Here is an 18,068-nt window from a genome sequence, read left to right as displayed (position 1 = left end):
GTGAAAGCATCTTTGCCTGAAACCTGGCCCACTCTCATTGGAAAATGGGACTGGTTTGGTTTGAAATAGTTGCATACCTTAGCACAAGTTCCCACAGAAACAGGTCCAGTTTTGACTTCATAACACAATGTGAAAGAAAAAAAGGAAAGCCCAAAGAGTAACTTGTATTCTGAATTCTGTTTTTCTGTCTTTTATTATGATTTTGTGGGTCACTTACAGCTAGCTCAAGTGAAAGAGTGCTCCAAGAATTAAATCAGTAGCCAGGAGTAGATGATAGTTTTCCTGAGGGTCATTGATTAAATCACGTGTGGTAACAGCACAGTCCCTGTCTGTATGTCTCAGGTAGTTACACAGCAAGCTAAAAATCAGACACAGCATTTAATTTAGTCTTTCTGGGCTCCACCTGTGAGCAGTGGTGACAGAAATGAATGCTTCTGGAAGCTGGCACAGCCAATCTCACAACCAAATCCCATCCAAACCCTCTAGGTGAGCTGGGCTCACTTCCTCTGTGTCTTAGCAGGGACCACAGGGAAAATCCTGGCAGTGAACTCTGACAGGACACTTGGGAAGTGAAGTTTTAGTCACCGGGTGAGGAGACAAATATGCAGATTCCTAAGCACTCATAGTTGCTTTTGAGACTGTTTTGGCTGATTTACAATGAGGGTGGTGATGCCCTAGCACGGTTTGAAATAGTTGCCCAGAAATAATTTGAAATAATTTTGAAATAATGCCCAGAGCAGCTGTGGCTGCCCCTGGATCCCTGCAAGTGTCCAAGGTCAGATTGGATGGGGCTTGGAGCAACCTGGACAGTGGAAGTTGTCCCTGCCTATGGTGGGGGCGGGGTGGAGCAAGATGGTCTTTAAGGTCCTTTCCAACCCAAACCATTTTGTGCTTGTGTGATTCAAGACTTCTGCACGCGTTTGAAATTTTGAGAAGTGAGATGAATTTTTTATCATATCATATGGGCACAGCACTGATCTGTATCCCCTGGTGATGGGGGAGATTGAGAGGCTGCTGCTGGGCTGTACCTTGAGACACAACAATCTCCTTGAAACTCTGCATGGGGTTGTGGTTTTCTGGTAGAGTCAAAAGCAATATGAATTTTCCATTGGAACCTTGTGCAAAGAGCCACCAGAGTCTTTATACTCCCTAGGCAGGAAGGAAGGGACGAGGGAATTCAGGGATGGAGGTGCTGGGCTGTGCTCCTGCTCATAAATGCGTGTAGAGGTAAATACTGTCTCTCTCCCCTGTTCACATCTGCCTGTTTACCTCATTCTGCAACACCGGAATTCAGCATATCTGTGCAGCCAGGCTTTGCAGCCCCTTTATCTCCCTGTGAGCCCCAAGACAGTTGCCTCTCCTTGGTGCCCTCACATGCTTTCCATATTAAATAAAATGACCCCCCCACATGTTCTGTGGAAGGCTATTTTGAAGGCAGTCACATATCTTTACTCTTGCCTCCTCTGACCTTGATCTTCACTTTCTCTTCTTCTCCCAAAGAAAATATTTGCTTGCACTGTTATCTGTGAGCAAGATCCTTTCCCCAGGTGTGGAGATGCTGAAAGAAAAATTAATTTCTCCTACCTTCTTCCCGTCAAAGAGAGGAAACTTCCTTTTAAGCTGAGAGGAGAGACAGCCTTTAATGGATAGCCCTTGCCTAGTCAGCACTGGGTGCTCCACAGAGGAGAGTAAATAACTAGAACAGTGGAAACATTTTATTAAGAAATGCAAAATAATGCCAGACCTTCTGTTCTCAAGCTGAATTTTAATCTCAGCTCTTGGCTCAAGCTGAGGCTTAAACATTCATTTCTGAGGGACAGGACCTTAGCCTTGGACCTTACAGAAACCAGGCAAGATACACTCAATTCCACTGAGTGTGATCAGCCAGAATTGCTGGTATCTGGGATAAAATGAGAGTCAGAGCCTAGGAAGAGAGCAGAAAGCTAAATAAATCAGTGGGGGGAAAAAAGAGGTCAGGCCAGGTGCAGCATAGAACTGCTGAGTCTTCACACCACAGCGAGTGATAAGGAAGGAGCCTCATCTGCAAGTCTCAAAGTCTCAGCTCACAATTTAATCCAAAGTGTGGGTTGTGCACATGCTCAGAGGGCTGTGCTCTGGCTGTTCTCTAGAAATACTGTGTGACATGGTCACAGTGGTAACCGAGGTAGTGGCTTTTCACCATTACTGGAGCTTTTTTGCACTCACACTGTTGCATTGGAGAGTAATCATTGCTGATTTTTTAAGAGCTCTCTGGATGGTGTCACAGGCAGCTAGGTGTCAGTCCCACCAGGGCAGTTTGAGGTGAGCAGCCCGGGGTGAGCAGCCCAAGTTCCCCGTGGCACTCCCAGTATCCCAGTTTGTGAGCAGTGAGGAGCTGGGTGCACTGACAAGACCTACATGCTCTCCTCTGGCAGACCTAGCCAAGAGACACTGAGGCTGGTTTTGGAAAGCTGTCAGATTAACTGAAAAAGTTTCAGAGAGCTGGAAACTTTCCCAACATTTCTGCCACAGACTTTGTAAGAAGCCTCAAAGTGTGGTGGACAGCGCTGGATCCGGTTGTCTTTGTGGTGTTAACCAGTAGGGTTTTTTCAAGACAAAGGCATTGACTGAAATAACCTGAGAAAGAATCTCAGCACGAAGCCCTGGTACAAGGTTTGGGTTTGCAGAGTTGAGCTTCTCTGAGAAGCCAGTTAGCAGTCTTGTGATAACATTATTCTGAGCCATTCCTACCAGAGCTTTAGTGCCGAGCTGACACATAGAGATCCTGCATTCAGACTTCAAAAAAGAAACACTGAGAGAGAAGCTTGTATTTTCTTGTACAGAGAATAGGTTTTCTTCTCAATTTTGGCTATTTTGCACTGACATTCTGTGGCTAAACCTTTTCTGTGGCTTGATAATAGCTGGAGGGGACTGATCATCATCTGCGTAAACAGCAGTTCTTGTTCAAGTAAGTACAATATTTTTAAGTGTCTTGTTAGAATCAGGGCTTCCATTCAGTGCTGAACTTGTAAACTCCATGTCATTTCTTGGGTTTTAACACCTAAAGGTGGTAGAGGAAGATCTCACTCAGGCTTCTTGGAGTGCTTGAAGAATGACAGGGAAATTGCCACCCCCAGGATGGCAGGTGGCTGGAGGGCTCCTGTGGCACTGTTTGTAGGTCCTTAGTGTTTCATTGCTCAGGGGTCCTTAGCAGTTCATGTGCTTCAGGCCCCTACTTTATCTAACACGATCATTTGCTTCCAAATTTGCCTTATTGATGCATTTACCATTTGTTACTGGTCCCCGGTTGGAAGGGGCATATGGTCAGTGACTTGTCAGAAACCCCAGAGGAGGAGAAGTTGAGTGAAATGGAAAGTAACTCTTTAGTCTGAAGGTTCCTACAAACATGAACAAGCAGAGAGGCTGGAGAATCAGCAATGGCTGTTCATACTGAGCAAGAACTCCTTACAGCCAGTTACTGGCGTGCCTTTTAGCCCCTGAACTCAAGAGCAGGAGTGCATTCACCTGACACCAGCCCAGCTGAACTGACTGGGAAGTTATGAATATCACAATGATGATATCTAAACCCAAGTCCCTGCAGAATGCAACACTAAAACTTCACACTGACATCTGTCCTTATTACGGCATTCCTTCCTTCACCTCAAAGATTTCTATTTCTCTGTTTTCTGGAGGTCTACCAGCCAGAGGAATGTATGATCTAAAGCAGCTGAAATGAATTGCCAAATCTATCTGTCATGATGATAATTAACACCATATTTCCACCCAAACAAGATACAGATCACTGGGTGGTTTTTCTCCCAACACCAAAAGCTGAAGCCCATATAATCACCCATCTTCTGTTCATCCCTCCTCCACAGTTACTATGCCAAACTTCTCTTGATATGCCAGGAAATACTGGGGAGTATCTAAGATAGGACTGAAATATTAAGAAAACACTTTGCATGGCCAGATTTATCTGCAAGGTTATCCATGCGATATCGGCGTGCTACACATCTGGATTCCTGGCTGGCTTCGGAACTGTAGATGGCATTCCAGCTGTCCTTGTGCACCAACACTTACCCAGTTACCCCAGAGAGGCCTTGCCTTGATGTGTGAGGACCTCCCACGCTTTTTTTGTGGGTACATCCCCCTGATGGTTCATAGTTATCTTGCAATTGAATAAATCATAGAATCATAGAAACATAGAATGCTTTGGGTTGAAATGGACCTTGAAGATCATCTCATTCCAACCCCCTCCCATGGGCAGGGACACCTTCCACTAGACCAAGTTGCTCAGAGCTCCATCCAGCCTGGCTTTCCACTTAACTGCTCTCTTCCTCTCTCACTTGCAATAAAGAGTTCCCAGTTTATTCTGAATTTCTTGGTCCTAATAGGTATATGATTGTCTTATACCAATATATGGACCATTGCAAGACATCCAGACCTGTAAGTTATTCATTTCTGCATTATAACTCCATCTTTCTCTGCATTGACTGAGCCTTTTTACCAATTCTGTATGTCTGTGAATACTCAAGCTTCTGGGGTTGATCTTTATTTGCAGGAAATGTTTGTTAGTCATCCTCAAAGTGATAACTGAATGAAAAAAAATCCATTTTCATTCAAATTTCTCTTTCAATCCAACCTATTACAGCTACTGGGCATAAATGCAAAACAGTGAGTCTCTACTTGAGTCACTGAGTATTTAATGGGCACTCTCACACCATGCACTACCAGGGAACTGCTGTTATTAAAAGCATTTTTCACTAGTCTCCAACTAGGAGGTTTCTTTCCCATAATTGCACAATTCTCCATATTATTTTTCTTTAGTAATGTTAGAGATCCCTGGCTATATCCATATGAAATTTTACAGCTCCTCTCCAGCAGGAACACTTTTACCAAGCTTCAGCAGGAACAGATTTACTCTTATTCACACTTTCTTGCTCATTTCTATGAGCTTCCCTATCATTAACTTTCCGTGCTAGCTTTCCATGGACAAAGCTATTTTGAGCTTTCCCAAGAAGCAAACACCCTTCTGTCCCACCAGGTTTCTCTTGCCCCTGTAATTTCCAGTTTCAGGTTCAAGAACTTGCCTAGTTCTTCATCCAGAGTCCTTTTGTTAAGGAGTAAATGTTTCATTTTTCCCTTGCAGATCCTACTTTCCCAGCAGGAATAGTGGCTGTGCTGTCACTGTACGAAAGCCTTGTCAGTGAAGAGTTTTGAGTGTGTTGGAGTTGCCTGTGGTCAGTTTTGGCAAAGTTGTGATGTTTGATATGCAGCTGGTGTAGGACAGTGTAGCAGTCCTGGTGCTCAGCAAGGGGCTGGCATTGTCCCTGTGCTGCTCCGAGGCCATGCCTGGCCTTGGCTGTGTCATCAGCTCCTTCCTCATGCAGCCAGTATAGATTGCCCTGTTCCTGCTTACTGAACATGGAAATCCCCCATGATGAAAGAACAGAGCAATACAGGACAATTGCCTGTCCCACACCTTCCCTCCCAGCAGCGGGAAACTGGCCGTAGGTTTGCCTGACCCTAACAGAGTTGACGTGCTGTGGGAAGGAGACTCCTCCACCCAGTAGCAACTCCACTGCCAACACCCCCTGGGGAAATTCTTTCCTTTCCCAGCAGTGGGGCCTCACCTGTGGCTTGCACGGGTCTGGGCAGGGAGGCACAGGGGTGACTGATGCTGCTCCCTGTGCCAGGTAGGAGCACAGAGCCCTGCTCTGCACCGAGGGCTCAGCGAGACAGGAAGAGGAAAAATATGAAAACTGCTTCTACTCCATCTCCTGTTCCTGCCTCTCTCCTTCACATGTCGTGCTGTTAAATCCCGAGGTAGTGGTTGTTATTATTTATAGCTGCCAGTAGTGTGCTGGGTGTTTCACAGAGGAAATACACAGAGTGCCTTCATCCAAAGAGCTCCCAGTGAAGTGTTGGAGGCCAATAGTGTTGCTGCTCTCAGGGGTGATGCATCTCCACTTGGCTGATGTGATTTGACAGCTGCAAGCCACGTTGTGATGGCTTTCCTTTTCCCTGCTTTCTTCATTAAAGGTGCCAGGTTATCTTTGCGAAAGAAGAAAACCTGCTTCCTGACCCCACAGGCAGAGCAGATAGAGCAATTTTTTCCCTTACCACCCTCTGCCAAATTGCCTTAACCCTGCCCTGGAGAGGAGAAAGAATAATTTGACACTCTGTGCCCATTCAGGAGGCAGCTTTTCTGCTAAGCCTGTGCAGAGAGGCCGTTTGGTGCCAGCTGTGGTGATAGATTTGTGGTTCCTCGCTGTTGCGGTTTCTTATGTAACACTGTAACTAAAGATGGCACTTGACAGAATCCGTAGCTCCTGTTCTGGCTCGGCTGAACATGATGCAAGAATAAAGGTAGTAAGGGCAGGTTGATATCTTTATGGGTTTGTGATCCCAAGACAGGGCAGCCCAGAGGAATTTTTAAGCCTGGGCCTATCTTTGAAGGGTGGGATTGTTCTGAATGCCCCACAGCTGCCACTCCTATATAAATTATTCCAGGAAAGAGGGACTGCCCTATTTGGGGAGTGACACTTGGCTTTGGGATTAGCTCTGCTCCAGCCAGTGTCTCCCTAAGGACTGCTGCTACATTGGATTCCCATCTCCAAAGTACCTCTTGGGCAATACACAGAGGCTGTAGAGAGATCAGGCCTGGAGACTGCAACTTAGGCATGTGCAAGTGTCCCTAAAAAAGTGAATATTAACAGCTGTCCTATTATTATCCAAATAGATACTATTAGAAATTGATATATTTAATCACTCCCAGCCAGGGTGGAATTTGAACTCATGACCTAGAAGTAGTAGCAGAGTTTTCAGCTGCAGGAGGGGAAAAAAAAAAAAAATAGAAGGTCAAACAGGACTTTTCCTGCTGGGCAAAATAATTTATTGCAGGTGAAACAGTCTCAGATATGTGGTAAATTAGGCTGTGCATTATCTCATGGATAATAACTTCTCTCTGATGTTTGCCTTCTTGTGTGCATCTTTATTTTGGGCTCTAAATAAGATAAGAAGCACCAGAAATCTCCCAGGAATAACAAATGCATTTTCTTTGCTTGATTGAGGACAGAAATATTGGACAGACACGTGTTATGCAACAATTTAAAAATAACTCTTGCAAAACTTGGAGTGAGCCTCAAATACCGCAGAAGTAGCAGAAATGTGTTACCTACCTTTTTATCAGTCAGCCAATACAGCTTTTCTCAGCTACTTTTGCTGAACTATTGGCCTGATCATTTCCTGGGCATTTTATTTTAATGTATTTTCCTAGGAAGTGCATTCCAAGTCTCTGTTAAATTTGAATCTACACTCAAACAAGCAAGGATTTGGAAAGAACGCTGCAGTCAGACTGAAATACCTGTGCTGTCCTTTATATCTTGTGGGATCTGGCAACAGACAAGACAAAAGTGTTCCAGGCTATGCTGGACAGGGCCCTGAGCAATCTGATCTAATGAAATGAGATTGAAATGAGGTTGAAATGAGATGAGTTTTAAAGTCCCTTCCAACTCAAACAATTCTGGAATTCCATGATTTTAGATGTATTGCTGCATATGTACAACCTGCGAATCCTGCTGCAGGCCCAGGCCACCCATCTTGTGATTGTTTCACCCAAACTTCTCTCAGCCTTTTTGGTCAGGATCTCCTTAAATGAATACTGACATTGGGCATCTCCATGCCGATATCCCAATTCCAGCATTCTCCTGGTGCTTTCGTGATAGGAAAGGCAAGGTGGAAAGAAAGCTCCTTCTTTTCAAATTGTACCTCAGAGAGGGTGCCTGGAATTCAATATCCCAAATTATCAGTCTCTGAAAGCCCAGTGCAGTAAACCAGATCATTTATTCACAGTGGTACAGGAGTTTTTTAAACTGTAAGACCAGTTGCAGATGTAATGACAATAGAGGAAATTAGCTCATGATGGGATTTTAGGAAGAGGCTAGTGGAAGTATGTTCAGTAATGTTTAGTTATTAAACCATTAGAGATCCCACTGGAGACCATCCAGTAGGATTTCTCATAATCTGCAGCGGCTTAAGGCAAAACACAGAGCCTCTGAGGAGGGAAATGACAAAATGTTCCTCTGGAAGAGTCACCTCATCTCTTCACCCATGTCTGTGCACTCTGCTCTGCCCTGGGTGTGACAGCACATCCCTATCTGTCATCCCTCTCTCCTCCTGAGGAGCAGGAGTGCCACAGCCCCATGCCCAGCACCCTCCAAAGTAGGTCTTGGTGAGGTGGGATGGTAGATGTGAAACCAGAGAACACTGCAAACATCTGTGTTCTCTTGGGGCCCAATCTAAGCCCTACTGAAAATGGACAAAATAATTTCCACTGGCTCCAGGAGCCTTCAGACCAGACACTGAGAGTGTTTGCTCCCTTGGCTCTGTTCACCATTTTGGTGGGATTACAGGGAAACAGGAGGGTATTGAGTTCTGAAAATCAGGTCTTGGCTCAGGCCTGTTGAAAAGAAATCCAAGAGGTCAGGTCTGGATTCAGAGAAGGTGAAGAAGATTATTCCACCAAGTTGACCACCCTAAACTGAGGAGAGCCTTCTGCCCAAACTCGATGGACTGGCACAGAGCTGAGGGCAGCAGCTGAAGTGCTCCCAGCCCCAGTGATGATCCAAAAGTTGAGGGGAGGTTGTTGGTTCCCAGGGTGTGGTGGGCAGGGTGTGCATCAGGCACTTCTCCTACACTGTGGTGTAACCAGGCAGGTGCTGGCACTGGCGGTACCGCACGGAGACACCACGTCACAGCCGGGACATCGTTAAGGGTGTCAGTAATCAGGCAGTGCTCACACAGAGGCACGATGCAACAGGCAAAGCTTCGTCAGTGACAGTGATCCCTTGACAGCAGTTATCCTGTCCCAGCCTGCCTGCTGGCTGTGTTAACTGTTTTCTCCCTTCTGCACTGGGACACCGGAGCACTGTCCTCAGGTGGAGGATACTGGCACCGTTCCCTCGAAATCGATGGAGAACTGCTGGCTTCCGCCAGTTGGAAATAGGGCTTTCTGCATTTCATGTCCCAGATCTTTCCTTAGCTAAACCACACCAGCCTCTCCTCCTGCATTGCCCACATCTGAGCCTCATGCAGAGAAATGCTCCCATCTCACTCAGGGTCTGAGCGCAGCAGTGAAGAAGAAAACACAACGGATTTTTTTTCTTCCTTCCTTCCCTGCTTCTAATAGCAACCAGGTGCTCCGACACTTAACCTGTGTGCTGCTGTGAAATTGCCTGTCTAGTGCAAACACCCATGTGAGGCCCAGGGCCTCGAGGATTTGCTTTATCCCAGGATTTGTAACCTAATCTCAGGGAGATTGTCCATTTATATCAGCCACCTTAAAAATTCATATTTTTGTTGTTGTTTAAACATGAGAGGAGAAAATCGTCTCTTGACTTTTGTTGTTGTTGTTGGTTTTTTTGTTGGTTTTTTTTTTAAGAACTATCTTTAAGGCCTTGGCTGCAAACTTTGTTTTTTATTAAACGTGCTACTGTGTTTTAAATTGGTAGCAGGGCAAATGCTTGGAGGATTATATCAAAGTCTGCTGGAGTTAATCAGTTGCATATATATCTATAGGTTTGCTACTTACAAAACTTAACAGTTCTTGCATGATAGACAGAGGAGAGTAGTCTGTGTAAGAAAAAATGTTCAAAACCAAATGTGTTTAAGGTCCTAAACAGGACCTGGGTTTCAGAGCAGAGGTGCTACAGGCAGGCATGTAATCCTGCCCCAGGGCATCTTGGGCAGGCTTGGAGCTGGTCTGAGCAGCAAATGCACCTCAGAGGGACAGATGAGCAGCGGAGTTGCAGTGGTTTAAACCTGGAGTGTTTTGCTGGGTTACTTGAGATTTACACCTACAGAAGGGAAAGCAGAGCTGCAGACTAATTGCCTGTTTTGGATTTGTGGTGATTATGAGAGTTGGTGGCGGCTTTGGTTCATAGAAATATTCCAAGGATCCAAGGATATTTTCCTTTTCTAATGCATTGGATCCTTTAACCTCTGACTTCAATCCCAAACCTGTGGGTTATTGCATAAGTGGGTAAGGTGGCTGGTTTAGGTGTTAGTTCAACTTTCTGACACAGCCAGAAGCAAAAGTTGAGTCTGGGCTTCAGAGAGCACAGAGTCCTGCTGAACGTACCCACCAAGTGTTCAGCTGAGATTATCTGTTCAGGTCGTTGGCTGCTCCGTCATTCTTCCTTGGAAACACCCAGTTCAGGTTTAAGTTGGATTTGGGAGCAGAAATCCACCATATGGTCCCCAGTCTCCCATCCAGCCCCTGAGTGTTCATTCAGTACTCCAAATACCGTTTTCCTGTGCTTGTAAACAAATCATTAAAAAGCTGGAGGGCACAGAGCAAACCTGCGGCCCCTGTTGGCACGTCTCTCCTCATAGATAGAGAGACAGAAAAGCCTCTCCAAGGCTGTTTCCTTGGCATTTATGTCTTCTGAGTCAGCTCGGTATCTGAGAGAGAGGCAAGAGACTTGTTTTGAGGCCTTTGCACCTGCCATGTTGCTGGGCTTATCCAAACAGGGAGAGCTCGGACCACAGCTGAAATAACAGCCCGGCACAAGAGCTCGGGATTTTTGACGTCCTTCTTGTGTTTACAGCATCCCACCCCTCCTCTCTCCCAACTGCAGAGTCGGGCAGGAATTCTCTTCATTATCTTCTGCCATGCTTCTCATGCCATTTTTATTAAAAAAAGGCAGAGCCAGGGGGAGCGTGTGTGAGAGGAGAGAAGAAGAAGAAAACAGTCGTATTTGTGCAGTCAATGGCAATGAGGGGAAAAGAATGGAAGCTGGGGAGCAGACCTTTTTGGGTTGTCCTAAAGTGGCCTCATTCCCTGGCTTACTCTTTATCACTTGCTTTTGGAGCACCTGAGGATAGTGAAAACTGTACACACCACGGTGTTAGTGGATATTTGGGGTAATTTGGGACCTCTGGAATTGGCACTGGGTGTTTCAGAGGCTGTGAGCAGCATGTGGGGACAGACTGGACAGCTCCAGGCTGAGTCCGACAGACCTTCAGCTCTTCTGTTTGTGGTTGTAATTCAGTCCACCCTGGCAGCTGATCTAAAGCATTGCAACGAGGGAAGATGTGGGGTTGCTGCTGTTTGCTGCCAGCAGATTTCCTGTTTTGCTCTGCAAGGCTTCCCTGCTAGAGAAGAAGAGCAGAGGTGACAGTGTTAGAGGGAAACAGGGGTGTCACTGGCAGCCCAGGGCTCATTCTGGGCTGCAGAGCGATGGCAAGGAAATACCAAATTTTGGCTCAAGTGTTTGGTGGCTGTTTAAGGTCAAAGACAGATGGGTCCTTCATGAGGACACTTCAGGTGCCTGTTTCACAAGACTGGCTATGGCAGCCGTAATTGAATTGGGGATGCTTAAGACCATGTCATCTTGTCCTTAAACAGGAACACTGTCTGCTTTCATTGCTGTCTGACCGTTTGTCTTTTCATTTGGCTCAGCCATAAGGATATTTTTAATTCTGTTGGAAACAAGTCTTTGCCATATAAGAAACCCTCCTGCTGTTATTTGTAGTAGGAAAAACATATATGCCATGCTAGTAGGAAAGGAGGCATGGGATGTTTGCTTTCCCTCAATGCTTTCATTGCCTCTCGAGTGTGTGCTGTGTCCTCAGATGCTGAAACGCTACAGCGTGCACAGAGCAGATATGGATAGGGCAGTGCCAGCCCTTGCAGGAACTCAAGGGTATGAGTGTTTCTTCTGTCAACTCAATGATCCTTTGAACCCACCTTGGTCTGAGTCGAAAACAACTTCCCACAGGTATAATTTTTCCCGTTTTCCAGGAACACCCAAACTGAGAGCAGAGGTCCCTTGCCTGGGAGAGAGAAGCAAGATTAACTCAAATATCCAGCCTCCCCAGTAAAAACAGGAAAAGAATTAGAGGGTTCTATATGCCTGACCCTGGATCCGCCACTTGCCACAACAGACAGGAAAGTTGCCCTCGTGGTATTTCACATGGCACGTCCTAATTCCCCCTCTAAGAAGAGGGCTTGAGTCATTGCTTTTTAATAAGGCTGCCTCCCCACAGGCGGAAGCTGCAGCGATCAATGCGGCTTACTCAGTTCTGGAAAAGGTCATTAAAAGACCATAGATATAAATTTAAAGAGTGTTTGTTCACATCCTTGATGTTAAAGATGTTCGTCTCTCTCACTTCCTTAAGTAGCATCTTACGGAGCTGCGGTGCGCCGGGTCCTGCCTGGCAGTGGAGTGGAAAGTGCCCCTTGTTGCTGTCACTGTGCCACCAGCTCCCAGGGAAGGTGGGAGAGGAAATAAACGGTCAAAAATCACACTTTTATCACCACTAGAAGCACAGCTTGTCTTGCTGACATCTCCAGATACAATCTGTAATATCGACCTTGGTATCCTACACCTATAGAGAGGGAATAAACTCTTCCCCTCCCTGTTCTTGCCTTCCTTCCTCCCTCCCTCACTATGGGACTGGATTACTGCCTGCAGTATTGCACATATCATCCCTTTAGCAGCTACATTTCTATAAATGTGGGCACTGTGAAGGAATGCTAAAACTCTCAGTTGCTGCCAATATGACACATTTAACAGTTCAGGAGGATATAAGTATCTCACGTTCCAGTTGTTGAAACGTGAAATGCCACATCCAGCTCAGTCCACTTTTTTGTCACTGTTGCATCAGGCCAGGGTGGGTTGAAAGCATGATGGCTTCAGTTTTGAGTTTCTAAGGTGGTTTTGGTGTTCCAGTCCAGACACATCTCCAGCTCTGCCTGTGTGATGCTGGAGAGCCCCTCTGGAGCAGACATCCCATTTCTGAGCTCCTCTGGGCACCACTGGTTTGTTGGTGCTGCCCTGGATGTCGCACCCTGGGGCTCCTCTGCTGTCCCCCAGTGCAAGGAAGACTGTGAAGCTTCAGGTTGCTCTTGCCTGGGCTGCCCAGGAGGGGATTTGGGATGAGGATGGGGAGGATTGGCCCCTCTGGAGGCCTGGTCCCAGGGCTGCCATTGCTCTGCAGGGACCACATGTCTCCAGGCATTTGTCTTCCCTTTCCTTGTATTTTAACCTACGACAAGGATATTGGGGTATCCTGAGCATAAATAATTTAATAGCTGCTATTTTCTACCCAAACTGCAGAGGAGTAAGGGGAACCAGGCAGTTCAAATAATGTTTTATTATAACAGAGATTTTGTTCACCTTCTTTTTTGGAGAAGAAATGGCATTTTTTTTTTTGGTGACACTAAATTTTAAGGATCATTTGCCTGTCACAACATATCATTTCTCCAAGAACTTTCCATCTTTGAGAAGGTTGCAGCTGGATATCTCCCCTTCCCAATGTGTAGCAGGTGACAGGGTTAGAGCACAGACCAGTGCCACAAAGCCAGCAGCCAATGTGCTCCATGTCCACAGGGCCCTCTCCCCACACAAAGTTTTCCATTTTAATCCATACAATTAAAGAAGCCAGAGTTGTCCCCACCTAATAACTTTAATTTCAAATTTTCTGTCTTATTCAATCATGTACACATTCATGTCCAGCCACCTCATAATTCATAACCACCATATTCTCTCTCGTGCTTGATTTAGTTCCAGGTTTTCTTCCATTGTATTCTGCAAACTTCCAAACAAATGTGAGCTTTTCCTGTTGTCCCTTTGCTTACATGTGCACACAAATACTTCCCTCCAGTAAAACCCAGATGCAAGACACACTCACTGCTCTTAGCCTACCCCATCACCTGAAGTTATTGGTGGAAATCACACCAAAAATCAGAATGTGGAAACTCCTATTTTGCACTCAGTACTGCAATCTCCGTGCATCAGAAAGCAGCCCCAACTGTTTATTTGTTTTGTAGCTGCCCCAACTGTTCATTTGTTACCATTTTCAAAAAATTGAATCTTTTTTTGTGGTTAGCAGATCCCCAGTGACAAATTCACATTTCTGCAAGTGTACTCGTTAATCTTAAATATTTTACAAATGGTTTTGAGATGGTTTTGAGACAGAACTTGAGAAATAACTGTTCTTTAATAATCAAAGCTTGGCTCTGCTTTGATTTCCTCAGTATATATGAGAAACCTTCCATCTTAGTAAGTGGATTTATCTGGGAGTGAAATCTAGAGGAAAACCCTCATTATTTTACTACAGTGTGTGTTTGGCCACTTTAGTTACTTCCTATAATTCCTTTTTTTTTTTTCTTCCAGAAAAACAGTTGCTTTAAACAAGTCCCAAGGGCAGAAGTTTGAAACTTTTCCCTTTGATTGAATAAACAGTCTTACCAATATCTGGGTAGACATCTCCCGAGCCTGTAGGTGAATTAAGATACTGTTTGTGCTACATGAAGTCTCAAATTTGGCTAATAGGAGCTACAGATTGCTCTGACAGGAATCAGGTGCAGAAGGAATGAGAAAGCCAGTTCTGTTTTCATTCCACCGAGTTTCAGTCCCATTCCACTGCCATGCGCAGTAACAAAGAGTCAGATCCCAGTGCTGTTGGAGTGCAATTCATTCAATGCCAGTTATTTTGCAGACACAGTATCCATGAGAAACAGCTTTGTTGTAAAATATAGTGTGGGATATTGGAGTTTAAGTCATGCTTGTTAATTTAATGAATGTTGTAAGGAGATACCTATTTCGTGAACCTGAAGATTTCAGTAGCTCATTGATATCCACTTGAATGGCTTTGCTGCTCTGCGTAGTAGATTTATCTCCTCGTAGTACACACTTCATTAGTAGATGCTTTTTGACCAAGTTGCTGTGACAAAAAGCCATGTATATTGCTGTCAGTAATTGGGGCAATGTGAGCGCAGTGAGCAGAGGACTGGCGGGGTTAGGGAAGAGCTGGGTTGCCTTTCCTGCTCTGCAATTAACCTGATTGATGACTTCAAGCAAATCATTTTGCCTTGGCCACTCCATGGCTTTACAAATCGGCACAAAGAGGACAACTGTAATGACTTTCTTTGAGGAAGGTTTTGAGTTTTGATAGTGTAAAAGACTTTGTGAAAGAGCTAAACATTTTTATTAGGCTTATATTATTTCCATATTGCATATGAAAAATATTATTCCTCATTTACAGATGCACAGGATTTAGGTAATTATGGCTTTGCATAAATATGTAACAGTTTGCTAATTCTTTCTGTGAATATTTCGATGCTAATACCCTGATCCGGTGCTGTGGTGTGGATCCTATTTTTTGCTCTGGAAGAAACCATCTTTTTAACTCTACTGTTTTAATGCCCATATGTGAAGTGAATAACTTATTTGTCCATCACTGAAATATCCTCAGCCCCATTCTGTCTTAACACTAATCATCACATTCCCACTGGCTCCAGGTGCAGCTGGATTGAGCGCAGGGCTGCTCAGGAAATAATGAGTATTTATAAGAATAATGTATTACAGGGTATTTTAAATCCCTTAAATGAACCGTGGCACAAACTTGCTGGTAGCGCTGTCCCTGACGTGGAGCAGGAGTGTCCAAGGCTGAACACAGTGAGGCACAGGGCTGGTTCCTCAGGTGTTGAGGTACTGTTGACTGTTGGTGGTGCTCTCAGTGTTTCCCACTGCTCATGGTGAGGGTTGGCACTGCCACGGTGTCAGTGCAATGCCGTCTCTGCAGCGGGTGGAGATGTAAGCAGCAACTCACCAAAATGCATGGTTTTCATCAGGAAATGGTTTAGCTGTCAGGTGGTCAAGAGCTGCACCTATTTCAGAGTCGTGCATAAATCAAGCATAGACAAAGGTAGTGCTGATTGTGCTTACAAGAAAAATACACCCAACCAAAAAACGGATCCCATCAAAACAAGGTAGGAATGCTGGGAGGAGCTGATTGAACTAAACCTTGCTTTTTTGGCAGCCAACCCCCACTTCAGTCCCTCCTTCTCTGCCCTTTGCTGGTGCCTTTGTTGTACGAATCACTGACTTTCCTTTTGTCTTGCAGGGAGCTGAGCGACAGGACCATGTACAGATACCAGGTGGTCATTGTGTCCGGGATGGAGGAGAGCGAGCCTTCCCCCGCGCTCCTTTATATCTCTGGGAGTGGATACTGTGGAGACGGGATTATCCAAATGTAAGTCTGGAGCGGGCAAACAGATAAATCTGGGCACATCTCCTCAGCCAGAATCTGAGACTAGGAAGGAATTGATGACCTCTGATGTCTCCTTAGGTTAGGCTGGCTCTCATCTGTAGATAATGACTCACGTGCTTGATGATTACCGGGATGATGACATTTAATTGTAACGTAGGCCCCGCTCTCCTGGCACCAGGAGATACAGACAGAGATACAGATAATGGAGTCCAGACAGCAGGATCGATAGGCAAGGACGCTCTGTGCTGTTTATGCTGTTTGCCTGTGTATCCATATCTTTATACATGTATATGACATTTCCTCCACAGAGCTGGCGCTGGAAAAATTCACACAGCCTTTGATGCTGTCCTTAGATGTGGAGTCCCATGTGTGTGGCAGCTGGGTAACACCCTGCCACGTGTTGGGGCCAAGCTCCTGGTGCAACCCCTCGTTTGACTGAGCACCAGAGCTGGGATGTATTTAGAGGTGATAGATTTGGCCTCTGAGGGAGAGCATTGGGAATTGCATGTTCTCAATCAGCTTCCCTCTCTCACCAGTCCCCAGGCCACCGAAAACGTAAAACAATCCTTCACAACTATGTTAGGGTTTATTCTTTTACTACGTTGGCCCTTAAGGCTGCTGCTTCAGAGCTTCCTGGCATTAGGTAATTTAATTATTTAAACTATGGAAGTAACAACAAGCAAGTGCTTAACCCAGCCAGTATTATTTGCTTGAAATAATGCTGATCAGCAATCACGCAGCACAACTCTGTCAGACGATATACCTGGCAGCAAATATTTGCAGGAAGAGGCCCAACAGGCAAGGAAATCGAAGAAAACAATCAACAACATATGAATCCAGGGCAGTCCTGGAAAGAGAGGTGGAGAAAGACAGATTAATTTTGCTTTACATAACTTTTCTGCTACTGTTATGTTTGCACATTCCTCAAACATCACTTGTGGCTTTGCAGCAAGTGTCAAACAATAGCTGAGCTGCCTCAGGAGCGAGCAGGAACCAGACTGTGTCACAGCTTGGTTGGTTGTGGCCCCACTTGCAGCTGTAGTAGCCCCTTTCTCATCTGGTTCCCACTCTTCGCCGCACACGCTGCCGCAGCCGTGCGGGCTGGCATGAGGCAGGGCTCCATCCCCAGCACCCTCTGCTCCCTGTTGACTGCTTTCCTCCGAGTGCTGTCACCCGGAATAGCCCAGCTCCAGGCTTTGTGCCTTGTTATTCCCATGCTGGGGTCACAGGCTGGCCCTTCCAGATTTAATACAAAGACTTTCAGAGATTCCTGTTCTCTTTTTCCCCACCTGCTGAGCTACAGCCACACCAGCTATGAAGGAAGTTGCTCATATCCTCATCAGATAACAGCAAGTGGTATCCACATGTGCAGGAGGGAACTGGCCTGGCAAGCCTGTGAACCAGGAATGATGAAAGTCCTCTCTTAAGGAGGAAGGGAGAGGTATTTTAGGGGTCGGCACACAAAGCCGCTGTACCAGATTTCGGGACTTTGGGGTTCTTCAGAGGGATTGCACAGACCATTGGGTTGATGCCACTTCGCCAGCTGACTGCTTTTTGCATGTGTGTGCCCTGCCTACAGAGAACTGGGAGAAGAATGTGATGACATGAACAAGATCAACGGCGATGGCTGTTCCCTGTTCTGCCTGCAGGAGCTGTCCTTTAATTGCATTGGTAAGTCTGGCTCAGAGCCCTTCGACCCACAGCGGGCAACAACTCCGTGCAGAGGGCAAGGGAAAAACCAGCAGTACTTTCAGCATTTCCAGCTGAAGAGTTGTCATGGAAGAGAGAAAAAAGGTGGAATTTGTAGGTTTGAAAGGCGAACATATCTTCCCAGCTTCTGGTCATTTTGATGGGAAATTGGTTCTGCTGGCTTTGAAACAGCCCAGGACTTAGGGCTAAGTCAGCCATTGTGGGACTGATCCAAAGCCCATTGAAGTCAGTGGGTGGCTTTCCACTGGCTTCAATAGGCTTTAGATCTGACTACGTGAGAAGACATGAACTGATTTTTTCTGGTAAACAGGAGGAGG

The 18,068-nt window shown here is 45.7% G+C and overlaps 1 protein-coding gene across 1 annotated transcript in view; it reads left to right on the top strand.

Moving 5' to 3' along the window:
• The window catches only part of PAPPA (pappalysin 1), a 180,471-nt gene that overhangs the window by 75,413 nt on the left and 86,990 nt on the right, over nucleotides 1–18,068 (top strand). Inside the window, exons 8-9 of the mRNA XM_032130945.1 lie at nucleotides 15,895–16,023; nucleotides 17,621–17,712. Coding sequence (XP_031986836.1) covers nucleotides 15,895–16,023; nucleotides 17,621–17,712 — 221 coding nt within the window. The remainder of the gene's footprint in view (nucleotides 1–15,894; nucleotides 16,024–17,620; nucleotides 17,713–18,068) is intronic.

Source organism: Corvus moneduloides, chromosome 21 (genome assembly GCF_009650955.1).
Source record: "Corvus moneduloides isolate bCorMon1 chromosome 21, bCorMon1.pri, whole genome shotgun sequence".
NCBI classification, from domain to species: Eukaryota; Metazoa; Chordata; class Aves; order Passeriformes; family Corvidae; genus Corvus; species Corvus moneduloides.
The sequence above is the reverse complement of the archived record's forward strand: the minus strand, read 5'-3'. Positions and strand labels throughout refer to the sequence as shown.